Consider the following 20,364-nt stretch of genomic DNA (forward strand, 5'->3'; position numbering starts at 1 on the left):
TTCTGCTACTGAGGTAATCAACATCTTTGCCTTTACTTCTCTAAATGTGTCACTATGTGACAGTCAAGTTGGAGGAGTTTCAGGCACCCAGGTATATTCTTTTCTTTCGTTAATGGATAATTTCATTGTCATGGATAGTTTCAAATCTATGGAGAAAAACAATTACTATAAACCCACCACTGACCTGTAGCAAAACCTCACTATTCTGCCTTATGTACTTCAGATTTCTTTCAAGAAAAAAGACTCAAACAGTTCTCTTTTGTTGCTGTGCTCTCACTCCCAGCCACTTACCTTTTCCAAGCCTTTCTCCTAGAATGGCCTGTCCTATGCTGCAGCTAGCAGAGCTTGGGATCAGTGTGGTTGTGACCTCCCTCCCAGGACCCTCCGCTGATTTCTTCCCAAGCTGCTTCCCTGCTGGTGCTTGAGCAGCCTCCCAAGTGCCAGGATTATAGGCCAGCTCTGTCCCTTGACTATACTAAAGAAAGCTGATAGATCAAATTACAGTGTCAAAAAACAATGTCAGTGTGACCAATTTCTGTGAAGGAAGAAGCAGAATAGCCAGGCACAAATAAAATTTCTAAGGCTTTAATATTTCTCTCACTCCAAAAAGTAAATTCTTACCTAGATTAGGGCTAGTTAAACTTCATGAACTTGGTATCAAGTTTTGTTATGAACTTAAAGGGCTTAGTTTCAAGTCTGCAAACTTTGTAAAGAACATATGAAAAATATTCTTAGTTATAGCCCTGTGGTTTCCTAGAAGTTGGCAATCCATGAAGCCATCTGCCTATCTCCATCCCTGCAACAACATAGTAGAAAAGACAAAACTACAAGGACACGTGATTTTTTTGTGTGGGTGGGTGGGTGTGGTAGTGGGAATTCAGGGTTGCTCTACCGTGGAGCTATACCAAACCACTCCCACCCCCACCACCCCCACATTTTTTCTGAGACAAGGCCTTGCTAAGTCAATGAGGTTGGCCTCAAACTTGTAATTCTCCTGCCTCAATGTCCCGACTTGCTGAGATTACAGGAGTGCACCACTGTGCCTGAACAGCTTGCAATCTTTTTATCAGGGGGTAGGGGTTACTGGGGATTGAACTCCTAGGTACTTTACCACTGAGCCATTTGCAGCTCAATTTTTTTATTTTTTATTTTAAAACAGGGTCTCACTAAGTTGATTAGGGCCTCACCAAGTTTCTGGGGCTGGCCTTGAACCTTAGGATCCTCCTGCCTCAGCCTCCCAAGTTGCTGGGATTGCAGGCGTGTGCCACTGGCACCAGCTTGCATTCTTGATGTGATTTGTACTGTCTGCCTGTCTCTTCATATTGTGTGTGATTTACTTGAAAACAGTGTGCAATTTTAGGAACATGTTCATTGTTTATTCAGCAGTTCTTAAATTCTTTTTCAGCCAGTAGACTGAGACTAGGCACTAGCAGCATAAATCTTCAGGTGAATAATGCATGGTAAAATCACGCAGAGGCTCCTGTGCCTCCAAATAGCAGCTCATTCTGATGAACAGTCTGGGAGATGGTTTTTGCTGGCTGCTTCCAAAATCTGACAGGCAGGATCTGTGTAGACTAAATAATAATAGATCTAGCTATAATTATACAACTGCAAATCTGAAAACGATGGGGATTTTCTGATAAATTTCTGTGGAATCCTAACTAGTCCTGTTGTATCTGGGGTGTGGGTCGCTTTATTAACATCAAAGTAAAACATATCAAGTGTGGAGAAATATCATTTCTCCCACCCCTCCAGCATTCCAGGATGATGATGAAAGGTAGTTATCCTTCTGAAAATCAAGTATTCCGTGTTGCCATTGCCATCTCCCCTGTAGGGTCCCCCTTAGCTACAATGACCATACTAAATGTCATCTTTTCGCCCCTGCTATAGAAGGAGTCTGAACCTCTGTGGGACTTGACAGCATTGGGGTCACTAAAGCACATGTCTGCCCACTCACCTACTGATGTTTTCTTTCCCCCACCCCATGCAGAGTACATCCAAAAATATGCAACGGAGGAGGCCCTGAAGGAGCAAGAAGAGGGCACTGGTGACAGCTCATCGGAGAGTTCTATGTCTGACTTTTCGGAAGATGAGGCCCAGGACATGGAGTTGTAGTAGAAAAAGCACCTGCTTTTCAGAAAGACTATTATTTCCTAACCATGAGAAGCAGACTATAATATTCATATTTAAACAAAGCAATTTTTTTTATTACTAAACAAGGTTTTTATGAATAATAGCATTGATATATATATATTATATATCACCCTTTAGATCTTGATTTCTTGGTCATTTCTCAACCTGAGGTGCATAGCATATTCCCACATTCCATTTTGGTAGCAATATGCGGTCTGAATGCATGCATTCATAAGTCCATTTGGCCAAGTCAGCCTGTGTGCTACTGAACTGTCAAAAGAAATAGCCGCTCGATAGGTAGACATGAGTAAAACTAACAGGAAAAAGTTGCTTCTTTTATTGATGGTTCCAAAGAAACAAACCAAACCAACCAGCTCTTGAACATGAAGATAGAATAGTGCTTTTTCAAAGTGGAAAGGAAAAAATTGGGGAGAAAGAGGCCTGCTGTGGGAGCATGTAGAGCCAGCCGTGTACGAATCAGCTGCTCCTCCAAGAGTCCTCAGTGGGCCCGTTTCTGTGGAGTAACAGTGTAAAACAGGGAGCCAATTGGAGAATTGAAACTTAAAACATATTTTTGACTGATTTTAAGTACGTTTTTATACGTAGATTCCTGCCCTTCACGCTACCAGACCTGTGGCCACAGCATTTTGCTTTGGAGAAGCTTTTGGAAGTGTTTTCTGAACCCAATTCTTTTTCTTGGGGTACAGCTTGTAATCCAGACCTTTTTTGAGCGGACAGGAGGAGAAAAGTGACTGGAAGATGCTTCCTCTCATCCAACAGTGAAAAGTCACATCCTAGTGTTGGGCCAGCTTGAGACCACGGCCCTGGACTAAGAGCTTTAAACTGGAGGGGCTTGTTGTTTGTTGGTGGTGGTTTTTTGTTTGTTTGGGTTTTTTTGTTTGTTTGTTTGTTTGTTTTTGTGTGTGTGTGTGTGTGTGGTTTTTTGTTTTTTAACTGTTGGGTGTTTTTTTTTGGGGGGGGAGGGGTGTGTGTGTATGTGTGTGAGAATTGTGCTTAGACAGATAACAAACTTAAACTTCACCTACCAAGAGATGGTCTCCTCGCTGGACAAGCCGCTTAGTGGACTTTTAGACCTGGGAAGAAGATCTGCCTGGTGGCTGCAAGGCCCTGGGCCCTCTTTAATGCTTGGGTTTTGTTTTCTCTCCTGCTGTTGCTCCTGGCAGCAGCTGGTCATCGTATGCTTGTGGGAGTGGGAAATGAGTATTTCAGACCCAACACACATGCTAAATTTAAGATGCATAATAATTGGAACAAATAAAGTTTCTTGTACCCAAAGTGGCTCTACGTGGGAAAAACCGCTATCTTCAGAGAGTGACTGACAAGGAAGAAGGGATCCTGAAACATGCACTAGTAGGGTGGGTTGTGAAGGAAGGTCACTTTCTGTCCTGGGTGGGTTCAGAGCAATTCAGTTTAAAATGCCTGCTAGTCCCGTGTTTGCTCACCTAACCCTGCATCCAGGTTGCGGTGGAATTTTCTTTCAAATCTGAGTGTTGCCTGCTGTATCTGGAGGGAATTTGGAGACATTATAGACAGCAGCTCCCCACCCCTGCCCTGCAACCAGTAGGACAAAAGCAGAATTAGTTAATCCTAAAAGCCTCTAAAGACAACTTTTGAGTGTCCCTGGGATAATTTTTCTTTCTGATGTGTGTCTTTAGTTTAGAAGTGCTGTATTCCACAAGGTTTAAGTCAGTGAGGTTGGAAGGATACCCTATTTTTTTTTTTAATTCAAAAAGCACAATCAATCTTTTCTTTGAAAATCTAGAAAGTACAACTTGCTTTTAGCATGATTATTTTCCTAAATAAAAAGACACAGAATTTACTAATTTTATGTTAATTACGGGCATGAAGCAAAAGGTTTTCTTTTTGAAAAATGCAGTTCTGTAGGGCTGTGGTTAGTTAACTATACTGACTATTGCTAGCATTAGTGGCGTGTTGGAAGGGTAGTATTAACTATTTAACATGTGATGGTGTACTTGACCTGGCTTGCTGTCTTCTCATGGCCTTGCGGGAGGGAGGGTCTCTGCCAGCCCTGTGGGACCTGCTTCCCTGCACTTTAGCAGTTTGCTTGTTCTGTAGCCTTTACTGTAGGTGCTACTTAGAGTAGGCTTGAAGTGCTGGGTGATGATTTGAGTTCAAACAATAAATTGTATTTTTTCAATATTGTACAAACAATAGTGTTCTAATTACCTTTCCAAAAAAAAAAAAAATTGGTTTTGATCTTGTCCAAGAAAAAAAAAATCCCTAATAGAACAAAGTTTAGGGAAGGTCTGTGAGCAGCGTCACAGCTCTGCCCCTCACTGGGAAATCATCTCCACTTTGCTTCAGGGAAAAGCCATCAGCTTGCCTGGCGTGAAGTGGCAGCAGTTCGGGGCTGATAATGCAGAATTTCCACGTGAAGACAGGTGGGGGCTGCAAGGGCTAAGCAGCAAGTCTGAGTGTGGTTACAGAGTGTGCGTGAGTGCGTGTTTTTGAGTTTGTGGGGAAGGTCTAATTGGGCTTCTGTTAGCAATGGAAGCTCCTGTGATTCCCACCCAAATCACACTACCCTGGTTCTGTGCACTAACCCCATCTTGGCACTAACCCTGGTCGCAGGCATGTTTTGGCACTCTCGGCCTTTTCCTCAGCTCTGGGAAATTGGCTTTTGGTAGGTTGGAAGGATCTCTTCTTAGACTAACACTGCTCCTTCCCAGCTCCTGGGCAGGGTGGAATAGGAGCTAATACAGGTGGTACAGAGAAGGAAGAGGGCCTGGCTGGGTCTCTAAGTTGCTCACCTATGAGAGGAGTTAAATCTGCAGTAGAGGGGGTTACAACACCAAAAGCCTTTCGGAGCTGTCCAAAAGTGTCCCTTCTAACACTCAAGCCTCCAGAGATGGTTCCAGGGTGTTGGGGCGGGTGTGTGTGTACGCTCTGCTGAACATGCTTGGCTTTAGAGGCAATGGAAGTAGGTCAAAAGCTGCATCTGGAAATTACTCTTGGTACCCATAATTTTTGAAATCCCAACTGGTTTACCAGCACACGCTATCCTTTGCCCCTATTTAAATGACAGCTCAAGCTCTCACCAAGCACTAAGGAGCCAGGTGACTGTAGCCCTGCAGCATGAACCCAGTGCCCTCCAGAAGCCCAGCGTGGTGACCATTGGGCCATGCTCAGCGGTAGCCAATCAGACACTGGCTTTTGAGCTTGTCTTCAGTCTCGTCACCCTTCTTGAGGTTACTGTGCATTTTCAACCAGCATTTTCTACTAGTGAGATAATTATCAAAGTTGCCATATAAACTCTCCAATGCTGATACTTTTCATCCACTTCAAAAACTGTTCTAATTGCCAACGGGCTAATCTAGGCTGCGGAGGAGTGTCTCCCCTTGAAGGAATTTTGCCCTCAAAAAGGCTCCCTGAAGCCCTAGTTGGCCTTGTCCTGAGGCTTGCTTTTCCTAGGCCTCCTGCTGGGATGGCCGAGAATCACGAGAATCTGCTAGCCTCTGTGGGTCAAGTTCCTAGGCACATGTTTCTGGGAACTACTTTTTGATTTTAAATGGCATGTGGCCCTTTAATGTTTTAGTGACTCGATTAGAAAAGTGAAAGCCATTTACAAAAGTGAGCAAGAGTTTTACTTCATTTCATCAACTTCCTAACTGGGTTCACAGCCTTGTTGAGTAAAATCAAATCATTTCTGATTGGGCACAAAGAACTGCATTTTTCTGGACTTCTGAATCCATGTTCATACTTCCTCTGGCCACTGGACACCTTGTGATCCCATCAGGGACTGGATAAAGTGGAGCCCTCTGGGGCAGGAGGGTTTTCCTCACCTGAGGAAGGGCCAGGGCTCTTAATTTAGCAAATACTCATCTTGGCTGTGGGCTTGGGAAGAAATGGCCATTATTTACTGATTGTATTTGGTACATATTGTGTGATACTTGAAGAGAGAAAAGGGACTTACCAGCCCTTCATTGAAATCGAAGCTTTTTATTGCTTATTTTTTCCTTGCCCCATCTCCTTCCTTTCACCTTTTTCCTTGCATTGTGATGATCTTGTGGCATGTCTGTCACCAAGACAAATGCCTCCTCTGACTATAACCTCTTAATAGTTGTGTATAATGAAAACTGTAAACTTTTTTAAATAAAATGTGTATATACCTTGGCAAATGGCTGGACCTTGATCAATAAGATAAGCCCCATGATGTCTCTGAGCCCTGTGGCACACGCCTATAATCCCAGCAGCTCTGGAGGCTGAGGGAGGATTTTTCAAACCAGCCTCAGCAATGGTGAGGCACTAAGCAACTCAGTGAGACCCTATCTCTAAATAAAATACAAGATAAGGGCTGGGGATGTAGTAGAGTCCCTAAATTCATTCCCTGGTACCTAAACAACCTGCTGTTCCTCCAGCTCCTCTGAACAACTTTTATAAGACAGTTGACCGGATTAGTGTGGGAAGAGAATGTGTGGCCCACAGGTAATAATAACCAGGAGGCCCTGCCCACAGTTCTGTCCTCAGATAAGGATGGCTGCTGGCTAGAAATGGGGCTGAGAAGAGTTTCCACTAGTACCTTGAAAAGCCATCTCTTCTGGGAGGATCAGCCAAAACAGTAGTTCCTTGGCTCTCTGCCAGCTTCCACCCTGCCTCAGGTGGGACAGCAGCTGGTTTCCCCAGTGAGCCATCGCTGCCTTAGACCAATTAGACATTCCTTCCTAGTACGCATGCCCTTGATGACCACCAGATGGCAATGCTGCTCAGGCAGTCTGACCAGCACTGCCCGTGGCTTTGTTAAAAAGCTGTAAAACAAAGGGAAGAATTTTCCTTTGGTTTCCTGCTCTTTGCCCATCCCCTCTTCCACTTTCCCCTTCGTTCATTCCCCAAATTTTCTTTCTCCCTGCATGGTCGTGTGTTGCAGTTGGTGCTCACCAACCCCCCCCCCCCCACCAGAGGTCGGGCCACCAGAGCTGTTAGTTCTCCCAATTACCAGCAGTGACCTTGAGCTCCTGGATGGAGCTTCTGTGAGCCTCAGGCATTCAGCTGTACAATGAGGTCTCCAGACTAGTGCTTCTGACACCTGTGACTCCAACTCCATGCAGCTCCAAAGCACCATATCTCAATCTCCAGAGGACACTACATGAATCCTCTGGATACCAGTTTCAAGACAGGTAGCGTTAGACCCCAAGAGCTTTGGGAGTTTTGGGCATCCGCTATTCAACTGACAAAGGAAGAAGAGAAGCCTGGGTCACATGACCCATCGCTCTGCTTAAAACAATGTCCAGGGCAGCTCCTCTGAAAACTACCCCAGAAGCAGTCTCTGCATTCACTGGAGCTTGGTACCCCTTCCCTCCCCACCCAGTGAGAGCCCAGCATCACTCACCCCTCAGCTGCTTCCCTGGGTCACAGGTGACTTGCCACTTCCTGCCTGAGGCATTGCCCCTTTCCTGGAAAGGGGGATCCCAAGTTTCTGAGATACATTGTCTAGGGCCCAGAGCCCCAGAAGTTGAATTCATTCTAACTTCGCTTGCTATCTCTGAAGGCTGCTGTCCCCAGGGAGTAAGTTGATGTGACACTGGATCCAGGGATGTCCCTGTCCCCACCTAGAACCAGAACAGACAGGATTTTTAGGATGCCCACATCTTTGGACCTGCAGATGCCCTGGAGCCACCAGATAGACTGAGCAGCTTTATTTGTAAGGAGTCCAGGGTAGCCTGCCTTAGGCCAAGTTCTGCTCTCAAGCCCAATACCTCAAGGAAGAAAAGTCTTCCCCTGACCCTCAGGAATTTAACATTAAAAGGTGGGAAAGGAGCATTTTCCCTCTGGCTGTGGTGTGTGGGGGAGGGGGTGTGGGTGTGTGTGTATAATGAATGATTTTGGTGGGGGGGGGGAGTACTAGGGATTGAACCCAGGAGCAGCCTTACCACTGAGCTACATCCTCAGTTCTTTTTATTTTGAGACAAGTTCTAAGTTCCCAGGCTGGCCTCACACTTGGAATCCTTCTTCCTCGGCCTCCAGAGTTGCTGGGATTACAGACCTGTGCCACTGAACCTACAGGATATTTATTTTGAACAAAGACTGGGCATTTCTGTGGTCCTGGACTCTTCAGAGCTCTTTGGAGTTCAGGACTTGGCTCCTAAGTCAAGTAGTCAGAAGGAGCAGGAACAGACTTGGGCACCCTAACAGAAAAACTCAAACTTTCTGGGAGCCCCGTAGTCAGTGAACCAAAGAGGCAGTGTCAGATGGCAGATGCAGTTTGGGCTTTGGGTCTCCTTCAGTTTGCCCTCCTATATCCCTAGCCAGCTATAGGCCACTTGTATTCATTTAAAAGCATGAAATGACCCATTCATTCATAAATTCATTTTGGGTACTGGTGATTAAACTCGGGTGCTTTACCACTGAGCTACACATCCAGCCTTATTTACTGATTGATTGATTGATTGATTGGTACTGGGGATTGAACCCAGGGATGCTTAATCACTGAGCCACATCCTCACCCCTTTTTTATTAAGACAGTGTCTGTGTCACTAAGTTGCTCAAGACCTCACTAAACTGTTGAGGCTGACCTTAACTTGCAATCTTCCTGCCTCAGCCTCCTGAGTCACTGGGATTACAGGCACTATGCCAGGCTGAAATGACCCTTTTAAAAAATACATTTCTACAGGTTTTTGTTGTTGTGGTGGTGGTGGTGGTGCTGGGGATTGAACTCAGGGCCTTGTGCATGCAAGGCAAGCACTCTACCAACTTAGCTATAACCCCAGTCCCCGTTTCTACAGATTTTTTAAAAAATGTGCCATCAAATCATTCCAGAAACATGTAGACTTTTCCATAACGCCTCCTTCCAGTGATGCCCACCACCAACCATGACTGAAGAGGGCTCTCCTTGTGAGCCTCACGGAGAGTACTCTGGTAAGCAGAACAAGCTTTGACTCTTTTGCCCATTAACTTCTTGTGAGATGCCAAGCAGTGTAGACACACAGGGAGAGGCATGGTTGAGGCTTGAACCTGGGGCCTCAGGCCCCGCCTGAGTGCCTTTCCAAGAGCTTATGCTGTGCTAAGCCCGGGTCCCATCTCCAGCCCCACTAGCTGTGGGCACCTATTATCTGTTATCCTGCTATTTGGGACCCTATCAGATGTCACCTATCTGAGCTGTCCAGTGGTCCCTCTTCTGATCCTGTGCTACATCTAAGGATCAGGGCTTATCCCCACATACATCCCCAACCTCTGAGGCCTCCAAGGGAGTCAGAAAATAAAACCAGATTTACTGGGGACCTGCTCCCTAGAGCAGAAATATAAAAATAGAATGTGGTCTACGTGAACGTGAGTAACCAAAAACTTTCTAGTGCCCACATTTTGTTAGCTTTGTTTTAAAATAAAATTAAGCCCGACAGTGGCACAGAGTCTGAGGTGGGAAGATAGTAAGTTCAAGGCCAGCCTGAGCAACCCAGCAAAACCCTATCTCAAAAATCTAAAAAATAAAAAGAACTGTGGATGTAGCTCAGTGGTGGAGTGTGCCTGGTTTCACTCCCCAGAGGCAAATATTTTAAAAAATTAATATACCCCAAATATTTCAGTGTATAATTAATATTTTAAAATTAATTAGTTATTTTTAAATCTTACCTTATAATTACTTCTTTGAAATCCAGTGTGTACTTCACATAACATATCTCAATTTGGACATTAAATCTTTTGTTAAATATTTTTTTAGTTGTAGTTGGACACAATACCTTTATTTTATTTATTTATTTATTTATTTTTATGTGGTGCTGAGGATGGAACCAGTGCCTTGCACATGATAGGCGAGTGCTCTACCACTGAGCCACAATCCCAGCCCCTGGACATTAAATCTTCAATTCACTGTTTAAAGTGATACCTAGACCTACCAAAACAGTTGTTTTGCAGAAAAACACTGCTTGTTTTCAGATTTTAATTTATTTGAAATTACATACCAGGGCTGGGGATGTGGCTCAAGCGGTAGCGCGCTCGCCTGGCGTGCGTGCAGCCCGGGTTCGATCCTCAGCACCACATACAAACAAAGATGTTGTGTCCGCCGAAAACTAATAAATAAGTATTAAAAAAAATTTTAAAAAAAAGAATTTAAAAAAAAAAAAAAAAAAGAAATTACATACCATGAAAAATCTGGTGCTCGCCCCACACCACAAAAAATAAAACATTGGGTACTCAATAGACACATGATTACCTGTTGCACAGGTAGCCCTAGAAAAATCCCGGCTTCTGCAAGAATTTAAGTGGTGGTTGGGGGGGAATCATAAGAGTGGAAACGCTGCTTTTCTTGGGAGTTTGGAGTCAACTCAGGACCTCACACTCCACAGAATGATCAGGGTCTGGAAGCAAAGTAGCCAGTCTTTACCAAGGGATGTCCCTGCAGCTGGGACCTTGTGTCCCTGTGGCCTTTGCCCTGACCCTGTCAGGGTGACCCCAACAGGCTCACAGGGACTCTTGGGGAGCACCTCCAACCCCTGTAGGGTGACTTCCAGAAACAGAAGGCCCAACTGGAGTCACTCTATGGGTACATTTCTCCACGGAACTCAAGGGTCCCCCAACTATCCCCACTGGTCGGGGACCCTTGAGTTCTGCCACCTGCAACAAGGAGCTCGCTTTGTCCTCTCCTTGACCACCAGGGGGAGCCCGAGCCTCACGTTGAGCCTCGACTCCAGTCTGGACTGGAGGCCCAGGAGCCAGCCCCGCCCTGGTTGGCAGGTACAGACTCCACTGCTTGGGAGGGGACCAGCCCCGACAGAAACGGGGTGAGGCCCTAAGTTCACTGCCTATGGGACAACACTGCCGACCCTCCCCTCAGGGGCTAGGGGCCGAGGGAGGCCAGGCGAGATGAGGAGACTGCCCTATCCTCCTCCCTCCACCTCCCCTCTGACTTGCCCACCTTTGCTAAAGGGAGGAAAAAGCAGGAGACTCCATAAAAAGGTCGGGACTCCCGGGAGGAGGGGCTGCCTTTGGGAAGGAGTTGGGTGAAGGGTGTGCCGGGGAGTGCAGGGAGGTGGGAGAGGACGGAACAGGGGGCTGGTCAGGACTACAGGGAAGAAAGTGGTGCCTTGGGACCAGATCGTGCATCAGAGGGACAAGGGAGGGTACAGAGCAGAAGAGACATGGCCAGGACCTGAAGCGTTCTGGGGGTGAGGGGCAAGAGGGTGAAGCCCAGGAGGAAGCTGAGCGCATGGGCCTTCGGGACTGCAGGCCGAGGGCCCTGGAGCCACGCACTTGGGCTAGAGGAAGGGCCAGGATGCAAAAAGGGGGCTTCAGGGCGTTCAGTGGCAGGCTGAGCCCAAGATTATGCTGCACCCTGAGGCGGCCCAATCATTCCTCTTTCTGCTTTGCATCTCCAGCTCTGGGGAAGCCCGCTGCTACTTTTGCGCTGACAGCTCTCTGGAGAGACCCACGTGTCTGGGAACTGAAGCTTTGAAAATGCAGGTTGGCAAGAGCCAAGGGCCACCAACCCCGAGGAGAATGAGCTGGAAGTCCATCCCCAAGACCAATCCAGCCATGGGGAGACCCTGGGCCATATCACCTGAGCGCAGCTTCCTGCCTGAACTCCTGACCCTTGGAATTGGATGGAAAGACATGTTTATTGTTTTAAGCCTGGAAGCTTTGGGTGTAATTCATTATGCAGCAATAGACACCCAATACTCCATGCCTTTGTGGAAGCACTGTTTTAGCCCGAGACTGCACATCTCTAGCCTTACAGAAAAATAATTTGTCATATTTAAGCCACTGCTTTAATATTTTTGTTTTCTATTCATTACAATTGAAACTAACCTTAAATTATTTGATAATAAAGTCTGGGAAGGATTGGAGATGTAGTTTTAGTAGTAGCAGTACACTTGCCTAGCATGCCTGAGGTCCTGGGTTTGATCCTTGGCACCCCCCCCCACACACACACACAAACACTGTAAACAACAGTAGAAGGGTTAGTTTCCTTCTCTCTGTCTGCAACCCCAGCTTTGGCCTCCATCTGCAAGGTCACCCACCTCTTGGTCCAAGATAGAGCTGCTAGAGTTCCAGAAATCATATCTCAAATTCCAGGTAGAAGGAGGAAGGGAAGAATAAAAGGTGCTCATCTCTCAGCCGACTGCTCCTTATAAAAAGTCTTCTCGGACGCTTCCACTTCCACTTACATCTCCAGGGCCAAACTGAGCCACGTGGCCACACCCTGCTTCAGGGAAGTTGGGAAATTTACTTCTTCAGCAGAGCATATTGTCCCCTTGAATAAAATTAGGATTCTAGCAAAGCAACATGTGGATCTTTTGTTTTTGGAATCTGTTGGAACAAGTCAGCTTTTTAAAAAAAATGACACATCTCATATATGTTCAAAAACACACTGATTTTAGCGGCTTAGGAGGCTTAGTAAGGAGGATCTCAAGTTCAAAGCCAGTCTCTGCAATGATGAGGGGCTTAGCTTACAAACAGTGAGACCCTGTTTTAAATAAACTACAAAAACAGGGCTGGGGATGTGGCTCAGTGGTTGAGTGTCCCTGAGTTCAATCCCCAGTACCAAAAACAAAAACAAAAAAAACACTGAATTTGTGGAAGAAACAATGTGATGTCTGGGTCTGTTTCAAAATAATACAATGGTGGGAGGGGTGTAACAAGCTGAGGAAAGGAGAAGAGCCACGTGTTGACAGTTGCTGAAGTGACAGTTACTTGCGAGTTCCTTACGCCATTCTCTCTGCTTTAGATTAGATGAAACATTTTTCATAAGTTTCTTTTTAATTAATTCATTTATTCTAATTAGGTATATATGGTAGAAGAATGCGTTTTGATCCATTGTACACAATTGCCGCACAGTTGTAAGTTTCTTTAAAGTTCTGTTTTTAAGTAAAAGTACTAAGATCCATATTTGAAAAATTGGAATCCTAAAAACTGGGATCCTTTTTTCTAAGAAATAGGGGAAATTGGCTCTGGGGAACATGCAGAGCAGTCTGTGTGTCAGTTACTGGAAGGTGACATTCCATGATCCAGTGTCCCAAATAGTCTTGTCCCTGCTCTCCATGCCAGGCCACCAGACACTTCACTGGCCTGCATGTGCCCAGACTTGCACTATGGGCGTGGGAGGAAGGAGAAAGCCAGCATTGGAGGCCTAGGAGACCCCAGCCCTGGCCCAAGCGGTTTCTCATTTATTTGCCCAAGGCCCACGCAATGAGCCTAGGCTCTAAGGAGCCAAGTCTGGCCAAGCGCACTGCATGTGCTATCAAAAAGGGCGAGGCCTGGGCCCTGACTTGACTCCATCAGGAGGCTCTGCCAGCTTCGCTGCCCACAGTGTGGCTTGGGGCCACAGGAAACGGTACCTCTGTGTCTATTGCTGTGGCTTGGGGCCACAGGAAACGGTACCTCTGTGTCTGTTGCAAGGTTCAGCATAAAAAGTTGGGCCATGAAGTCTCTCATCAATAATGACAGTGACCAACAGCGACAGCAGCTAACGCTGTCAAGTTCCAGCCACTGAGCTGAGGGCTTAACTTACATCAGGGTTGCGAGGCTGGTGCATCAGCCTGCAGAGGACACCTGTTACTCCTGCCTGCCCAGCAGCTGTTCCCTCCTGTGCTGCCACAGGTACTGCAATGCCATTTTGCTCATTCTCAGCCATATGGGTTCTGGAGGTTCCGCTCTCCCTCCCTCACAGGCAGGTGACTTGTTCAGAGAGGAGAACAAAGCCAGGGCTGCTGTTGGAAGGACTGGAAAAGAGAAAGGCTTTCTTTCCCCCCTCGGTGGCAAAGCTGATGGGAGCCTGGAGCCGGGCCAGGAGAGTCTGCCCGTATTAAGCCAGGTGGCATTGTCTCCCTGTCACCTACAGCCAAGAATCCTGACTAATCAGCGTTTTCATTATTAGGCAAGAAAACCCAAAGGGGCTGCTACAAACCCAAGTTTACTCTGTCCTCTCAAAAATCTAATGCAGTCAGGCATGGCGGCGCATGCCTGTAACCCCAGAGATTCCAGAAGCTGAGGCAGGAGGATCCCAAGTTAGAGACCAGCCTTGCAACCTAGTGAGACCCTATCTCAAAATGAAAAATAAAAAGTGCTGGGGATGTAGCTCAGTGGTTGAGCACTTGCCTCACACGTGTGAGATCCTAGATTCCATCCCCAGCACCGACAAAAGAAAAAAGAAAAGTGTCAGAGGCCGGGCCTCCCTCCCCAATTTTGTGCACTCGGTCTCTGATCCTCTCCCAACTGAGCAGATGACCAGAGGATTTTGCTAAGGAAAAAGTGAACCAGAGGGACAGGGGCACAGTTAGGGGAAATGAACTTCCCAGAAATCCAGGCTCAAGGTGAGAGTCAACACACTAAACAGTAGTACCTCAACTTCCTTCTCTCACAAAAGCCAGGCAGGAAATGGAAGTGGTCCTCTTTGGACACTTTGATCAACTCAAGAAGAAAAACCCAAAGATGCTAACGTTAGAAGTGCCCCAATGAAATCTGATCACAATGAATGAACATCACCCATTGACAGTCTCACCCACAGACGCAGAGCTTCTGATCAGCATTTTAATATCCCTCTTCTAAATACAAGGGAACAGGGGCTGGGGATGTGGCTCAAGCGGTAGCGTGGTCGCCTGGCATGCGTGCGGCCCGGGTTCGATCCTCAGCACCACATATAAACAAAGATGTTGTGTCCGCCGAAAACTAAAAATGAATATTAAAAAAAATTCTCTCTCTCTCTCTCTAAAAAAAAAAAATTAAAAATAAATAAATACAAGGGAACAAGTTCCAATATCATGCTATCTACAGGTGACACTTTAGATTCAATGATACAAATAGGTTAAAAATAAAGACTGGAAAAGATACATCCTGCAAATGGCAGCCATAAGAAATCGAAAGATACATCCTGCAAATGGCAGAAATCGAGAGTTACAATGCTAAAATCAGGCAAAATAGAATTTAAAACAAAAATCTGGGTGCAGTGGCCCCCCCTGAAGTTCCAGTCACCCAGCAGGCTGAAACAAGAGGGTCACTTGAGCCCAGGAGTTTGAGACCAGCCTGGGCTACATAGACCCTGTCTCAAAACGAAAAATATGTTACTAGAGGAAACGAGGGAGGTTTTGATTGACCCAAGGGCCACTCCATCAGGAACACCCTGTTACAGACATCTAAGGACCTTACAGCAGAACCGCAAAAGACATGGAGCAAAAAACAGGATCAAAGGAGGAAACAGACCCTGCCGAGATAATAGTTGGAAACTTCGGTGCCCCACTTTCAATAATAGATGAAAATCTAGATAGAAGAGCAAAAAGGAAATAGAACTGAAATGAAATAAGCAGGGAATTACAAGCCTGTGCACCAGGCCGACCTAATAGTTAGCCACAGAACACACCCCCTGACTTTTATTTTTCCCCTAGTACTAGGGATTGAACCCAGGGGTGCACCGCTATTGAGCGACATCCCCAGCCCTTTCTTTATATTTTTTATTTTGACACAGGGTCTCACTAAGTAGCGTAGGGCCTCTCTAAGTTGCCGAGGCTAGCCTTGATCTTGCAATCCTCCTGCCTCAGCCTCTTGAGTCCCTGCTGTGCCTGCCACATGGGACATTCTCTAGGATGGTACATCTGCTAAGCCATAAAAACAAACCCTAATGCATTTAAAAGAACTGAAGTCGATCCCAGAGACTACAGAGACCGAGGCAGAGGATGGCAAGTTTTAGGTCAGTCTCTGCATCTTAGCAAGACTCTCTCAAAACAATCCAAAGAACTGAGCTGGGGATGTGGCTCAAGCGGTAGTGCGCTCGCCTGGCATATGTGCAGCCTCAGGTTCGAGCCTCAGCACCACATACAAACAAAGATGTTGTGTCGGTCGAAAACTAAAAAAATAAATATTAAAATTTTCTCTCTTTCTCTAAAAAAAAAAAACAAAACAAAGAACTGACCCTGGGTTCAACCTCCAGTACCAAGGCCAGGGGTAAGGGGGGATCTCAAGGAAAAACAAAGAACTCAAGAAGGGACATTATTACTAACCTTACAGAAATAAGGAAAGAAAAAAGTGAATATCATGAACAACAACAGCCATCAAGTTTGATAACTTACATGATACTGACAACTTCTTTGAGAGACAAACTAATGACTTGAGAATTTCAAAATCTGAACAGACTTACAACAAAGCTTAAATCCGTAATTACAAAACCACCCACAAATGAATACTCAGGCTCCATAAGGCTCCCTGGTAAACTCTACAGAAAATGTAAAGAGGAATTTATATCAACTTTATACTCATATACATTTTTTTAATTAAAAATAAAAGAAGGGCACACTTCACAACTCATTCTGTGAAGCTAACATCATCACGATACTGAAACCAAAGACATTATAAGAAAACTGTTCACCATGATCAGCTGGGATTAGTCCCAGAATTGCCACATAGTTTTAAGGTGTAAAAATGAATTAATGTGGTGCACACCTATAATCCAAGAGACTTGGGAGGCTGAGGCAGGAGGATCACAAGTTCAAGGCCATCCTCAGCAATTTAGCAAGACCTTGTCTCAAAATAAAAAATAAAAAGAGTTGGGAATGTAGCTCAGTGGCCAAGTACCTTTGGGTTCCATCCTCAGCCCCAAAGTAATAAATAAATAAAATAAAATACTGGAAAGTATCTTCTTTAAAAAGAAAAAAGAATTCATATAATATACCATGTTATCAGAATAAAGGTCCAGGGGTGCATTTCTGTAATCCCAGCAACTGGGGAGGCTGAGGCAGGAGGATCATATGTTCGAGGCCAATCTGGGCAACTTAGTGAGACATTGTCATAAAATAAATAAAAAGTGCTAGGGATGTAGCTCGATGGTAAGGTGCCCCTGGGTTCAATTCCCAGTTCAACCAATAACCAATAGTTCTGGGACAACTGGTTATGCACATGCAAACAGATGAATCTAGATACCTATCTCACACCATATATAAAAATCAACTCAAAGTTAATCTAAGTATTTATAGAACTTTTAGAAGAAAACAGGTGTAAATTTTTTTTTTCTTTCTTTCTTTTTTTTTTTTTTTTTTTGGTGATATGTACCCAAGGGCCTCACACATGCTAGGCAATGGCTAAGCTCCAGCAATTGTTATGCTTTTAAGCAGAGTCTCACCAAGTTGCCCAGGCTGGCCTTAAACTTTCTATCCTCTTGCTTCAGCCTCCTGAGTAGCTGGAATTATAAATGTACCCCACCACATCTGTCTGTTTGCATCCACTGAAAATTAGGTAACAGTTTCTTAGATATGACACTAAAAAAACATACAAATAAAAAAAACCCCAGCAATTTTGAAACAATTTTGAAAAAATAAATTATTTTCAATTTAAAATGGTAAAAGCTTTTATTCTTCAAAGGACACTATAAAAAAGTGAAAAGAAAATATTTATAAGTCATTTAAAAACAAAAATACAAAGCCATCCTTTCACTGGTTTCCATGTTTAGATAATTTATTTTTCCACTCATATTTAAGGTATAGCAATGCAATTAATGTGTTAATAAAATAATAAATTTAATGATTATTAAAATCATACATTGCTATTTATTATTTAAATATCATAAGTAGCCACAGAATTCCTCCAATAAATGTGTGGCTATGAGTGTTTCAATGTGGTATTAGGACAGATGTGGTGGTGCACACTTGTAATCCCAGCTACTCAGCGGGGAGTCTGAGACATGAGGATAGCAAGTTTGAGGCCAGCCTGGGCACTTAAGGAGAATCTAATGTAGTTCAATGTCCAGTGCTTACCTAACATGTGTGAGACCCTAGGTTCAGTCCCCAGAACTAAAAAAAAAAAAAAATAACAAACAACAACAACAAAATAACCTCTGGTGTTAGGTTTTGGGGAGAAATTAATAAGAATCTTGTATTTGGAAATCAAAAAGAAGGCCATCATTTTTGTTATACACATATTTAAACTCTTCCAGTAATTCTAAAAGAGAAAAGCAAAAGAAGTAATCAATCTGTCAGCTGGCATATAATTTTATTTTTGTTAATAGAAGAAGGAAACATTAAAAATATTAGTAGATAAAATAAAGGTTAATTAGAATTGGAACATTATATTAAAATAATTTTTAGGGTTGTGGGTATATCTCAGTGGCAGAACACTTGCCTAGCATATGTGAGGTCCTGTGTTCAATTCCAGGACTGCAAAATCATATTTAATAATAATAACAATTTATGACAAAACTTAAAAGAAATTTTAAGTACCTTAGTATATAAAATATATTTTAATTTAGAAAAAAAAAACCACAATCATATGCAAATTCAAAAAGTGGATTTGACCAAAAAGTCAAAGGTCAAATGTTTTCTCTGATACATAGACACTAATCCAAAGTAAAGAGAGAGAGAGAGAAAGGAAAAAGTGGGCAGGGAATTCCATCAAAATAGAAGAAAGATAAATGGAGTAGAGGAAGAAGAGGGAGGGGGATGGGATAGGGGAAGAAGAGTGGAATGAATGTGGCCCAACCTGCCTCTGTGCACACATGAATATACCACAGTGAATCTCACCTTCAGTGTATATCCACAAGACTGCAATTAAAAAAAAAAACACCCAAAACCTCTAAGTAAATAACAGAAAGAACGGTAGAATAAAAGGAAGGGAACAGGGGGAAAAAGAAATAATTAAAATGGCTTACCAAAGTCCATTGTTAAGAAAATAAACAGCCTGGGCGTGGTAGCACACGCCTATAATCCCAGCGGCTCTGGAGGCTGAGTCAGGAGGATCTGAGTTCAAAGCCAGCCTCAGCAACTCAACAACAACAATAAAAAACTAAAAAAAAAAAAAAAAAAAAAAAAAAAAATACTACTGTTTATCCCAAATGAGTCCCCAGATACAAAAATAAAAAAATAAATAAAACATTAATGCTTTATAACACATTCTGATGGTATAGGGCTAGACCACCATTATGTCATAATATCTGAAATGATTGTCTGTTTCTATTTTCAAATGAATTGTACACGTATTTTGTCAAAACCCAAACAATTTTTTTTGAGATTTTCATAAGGATTGCAAAGTAACATAAATTTATTTGAGGCAACAGATACCTATATAATGTTTAGTCTATTCATTCAGGAATAAGGAAATTTTATTCATTTACTTTTGGTGCTGGGGATTGAACCCAGGACTTGTCTGTGCTAAGTAAGTGCTGTTCCACTGAGCTACACCCTCAGCCCTGGGAGTATTATTTTTAAAAAATATTTTTGAATAGATGATACAGAAACAAAGCACAAAATTTCAAAAATATATATGGTGAAAAATAACTCTCTGCTCCCACTTATACTTTACATTCCCATTCCTGTCTCAGAACAACCAACATTCACAGCTTCATAGGTGCCTGCTACAGATGAGCCTACCACTTTTTTTTTTTTTTTTTTAACCCAGGAGTGCTTAACCACATCCTCAGCCCTTTTTATTTTTATTTTGAGACAGTGTCTTGCTAAGTTGCACTGAATTGCTGAGGCTGGTGTTGAACTTGCCATCCTCCTGCCTCAGCCTCCTGAATCTCTGGGATTACAGGCATGCACCATGCCCTGCAGCAACAGATCCTTTATATGCAAGTGAAAGAAATCACACATACTGCTATGCATCTTGCTTTGTTTCATATAGCAATAATTCTATATCAGCATACAGAGAGCTGCTATGTTCTTTTTAGTAGCTGTGTATTATTCCATTGTCTTAAGATATCTTTAACCAATTCTGTTGTATTAATTTACTCTTTTAAGTAACCAATCCTTTGTTGATAAATGATCTTTTCCCATTATAAACAATATAGGAGGTGGGGATGTAGCTCAGTGTGATAGAGCACTTATCTAGCATGTGTGAAGCTTGGGATTCAACCCTCAGTACCAGAACAAGAGTACAAAAGGTATGGCACACATCTCAGTATGTATATATGTGATAAATTCCTAGAAATGGAACTACTGAGAAAATACGTACATTTTAAACTTTGACATATAGTTCCCCAGAAGAGCCTATGCAAATTTACACTCCCACCAGCCATGCTTGTATGTTTCTCTATACCCTGCCCCATAATAACCAAATTAATGATGAAGACAGAATCAAAGATAACCAAAGTAGCTCGGGAAACAAGGAAACATAACTGGGACATGCAGGAAAAAATAATAACAGATGACAGTCCTACAAACACTCCAGACATTGGAATTATCATATACAAGCTAAAAAAAAAAAACCCTACACAAACTCTGTTTATAGAAATGAAAGACAAGATTGAGAATATCTGTAAGGAAGAAGAAATAAAAAGTGAGATAG

The 20,364-nt window shown here is 43.6% G+C and overlaps 1 protein-coding gene across 2 annotated transcripts in view; it reads left to right on the top strand.

The window, feature by feature from the left end:
• Ube2h (ubiquitin conjugating enzyme E2 H) overlaps positions 1–6,293 on the top strand; it is a 101,950-nt gene extending 95,657 nt beyond the window's left edge. For both annotated transcript variants that reach the window (XM_027950160.2, XM_027950161.2), the window contains one exon: positions 1,991–6,293. In XM_027950160.2, coding sequence (XP_027805961.1) covers positions 1,991–2,115 — 125 coding nt within the window. In that variant the 3' untranslated portion in view covers positions 2,116–6,293. The remainder of the gene's footprint in view (positions 1–1,990) is intronic.
• Positions 6,294–20,364: the final 14,071 nt, after the last annotated feature.

Source organism: Marmota flaviventris, chromosome 1 (genome assembly GCF_047511675.1).
Source record: "Marmota flaviventris isolate mMarFla1 chromosome 1, mMarFla1.hap1, whole genome shotgun sequence".
Taxonomy (NCBI): Eukaryota; Metazoa; Chordata; class Mammalia; order Rodentia; family Sciuridae; genus Marmota; species Marmota flaviventris.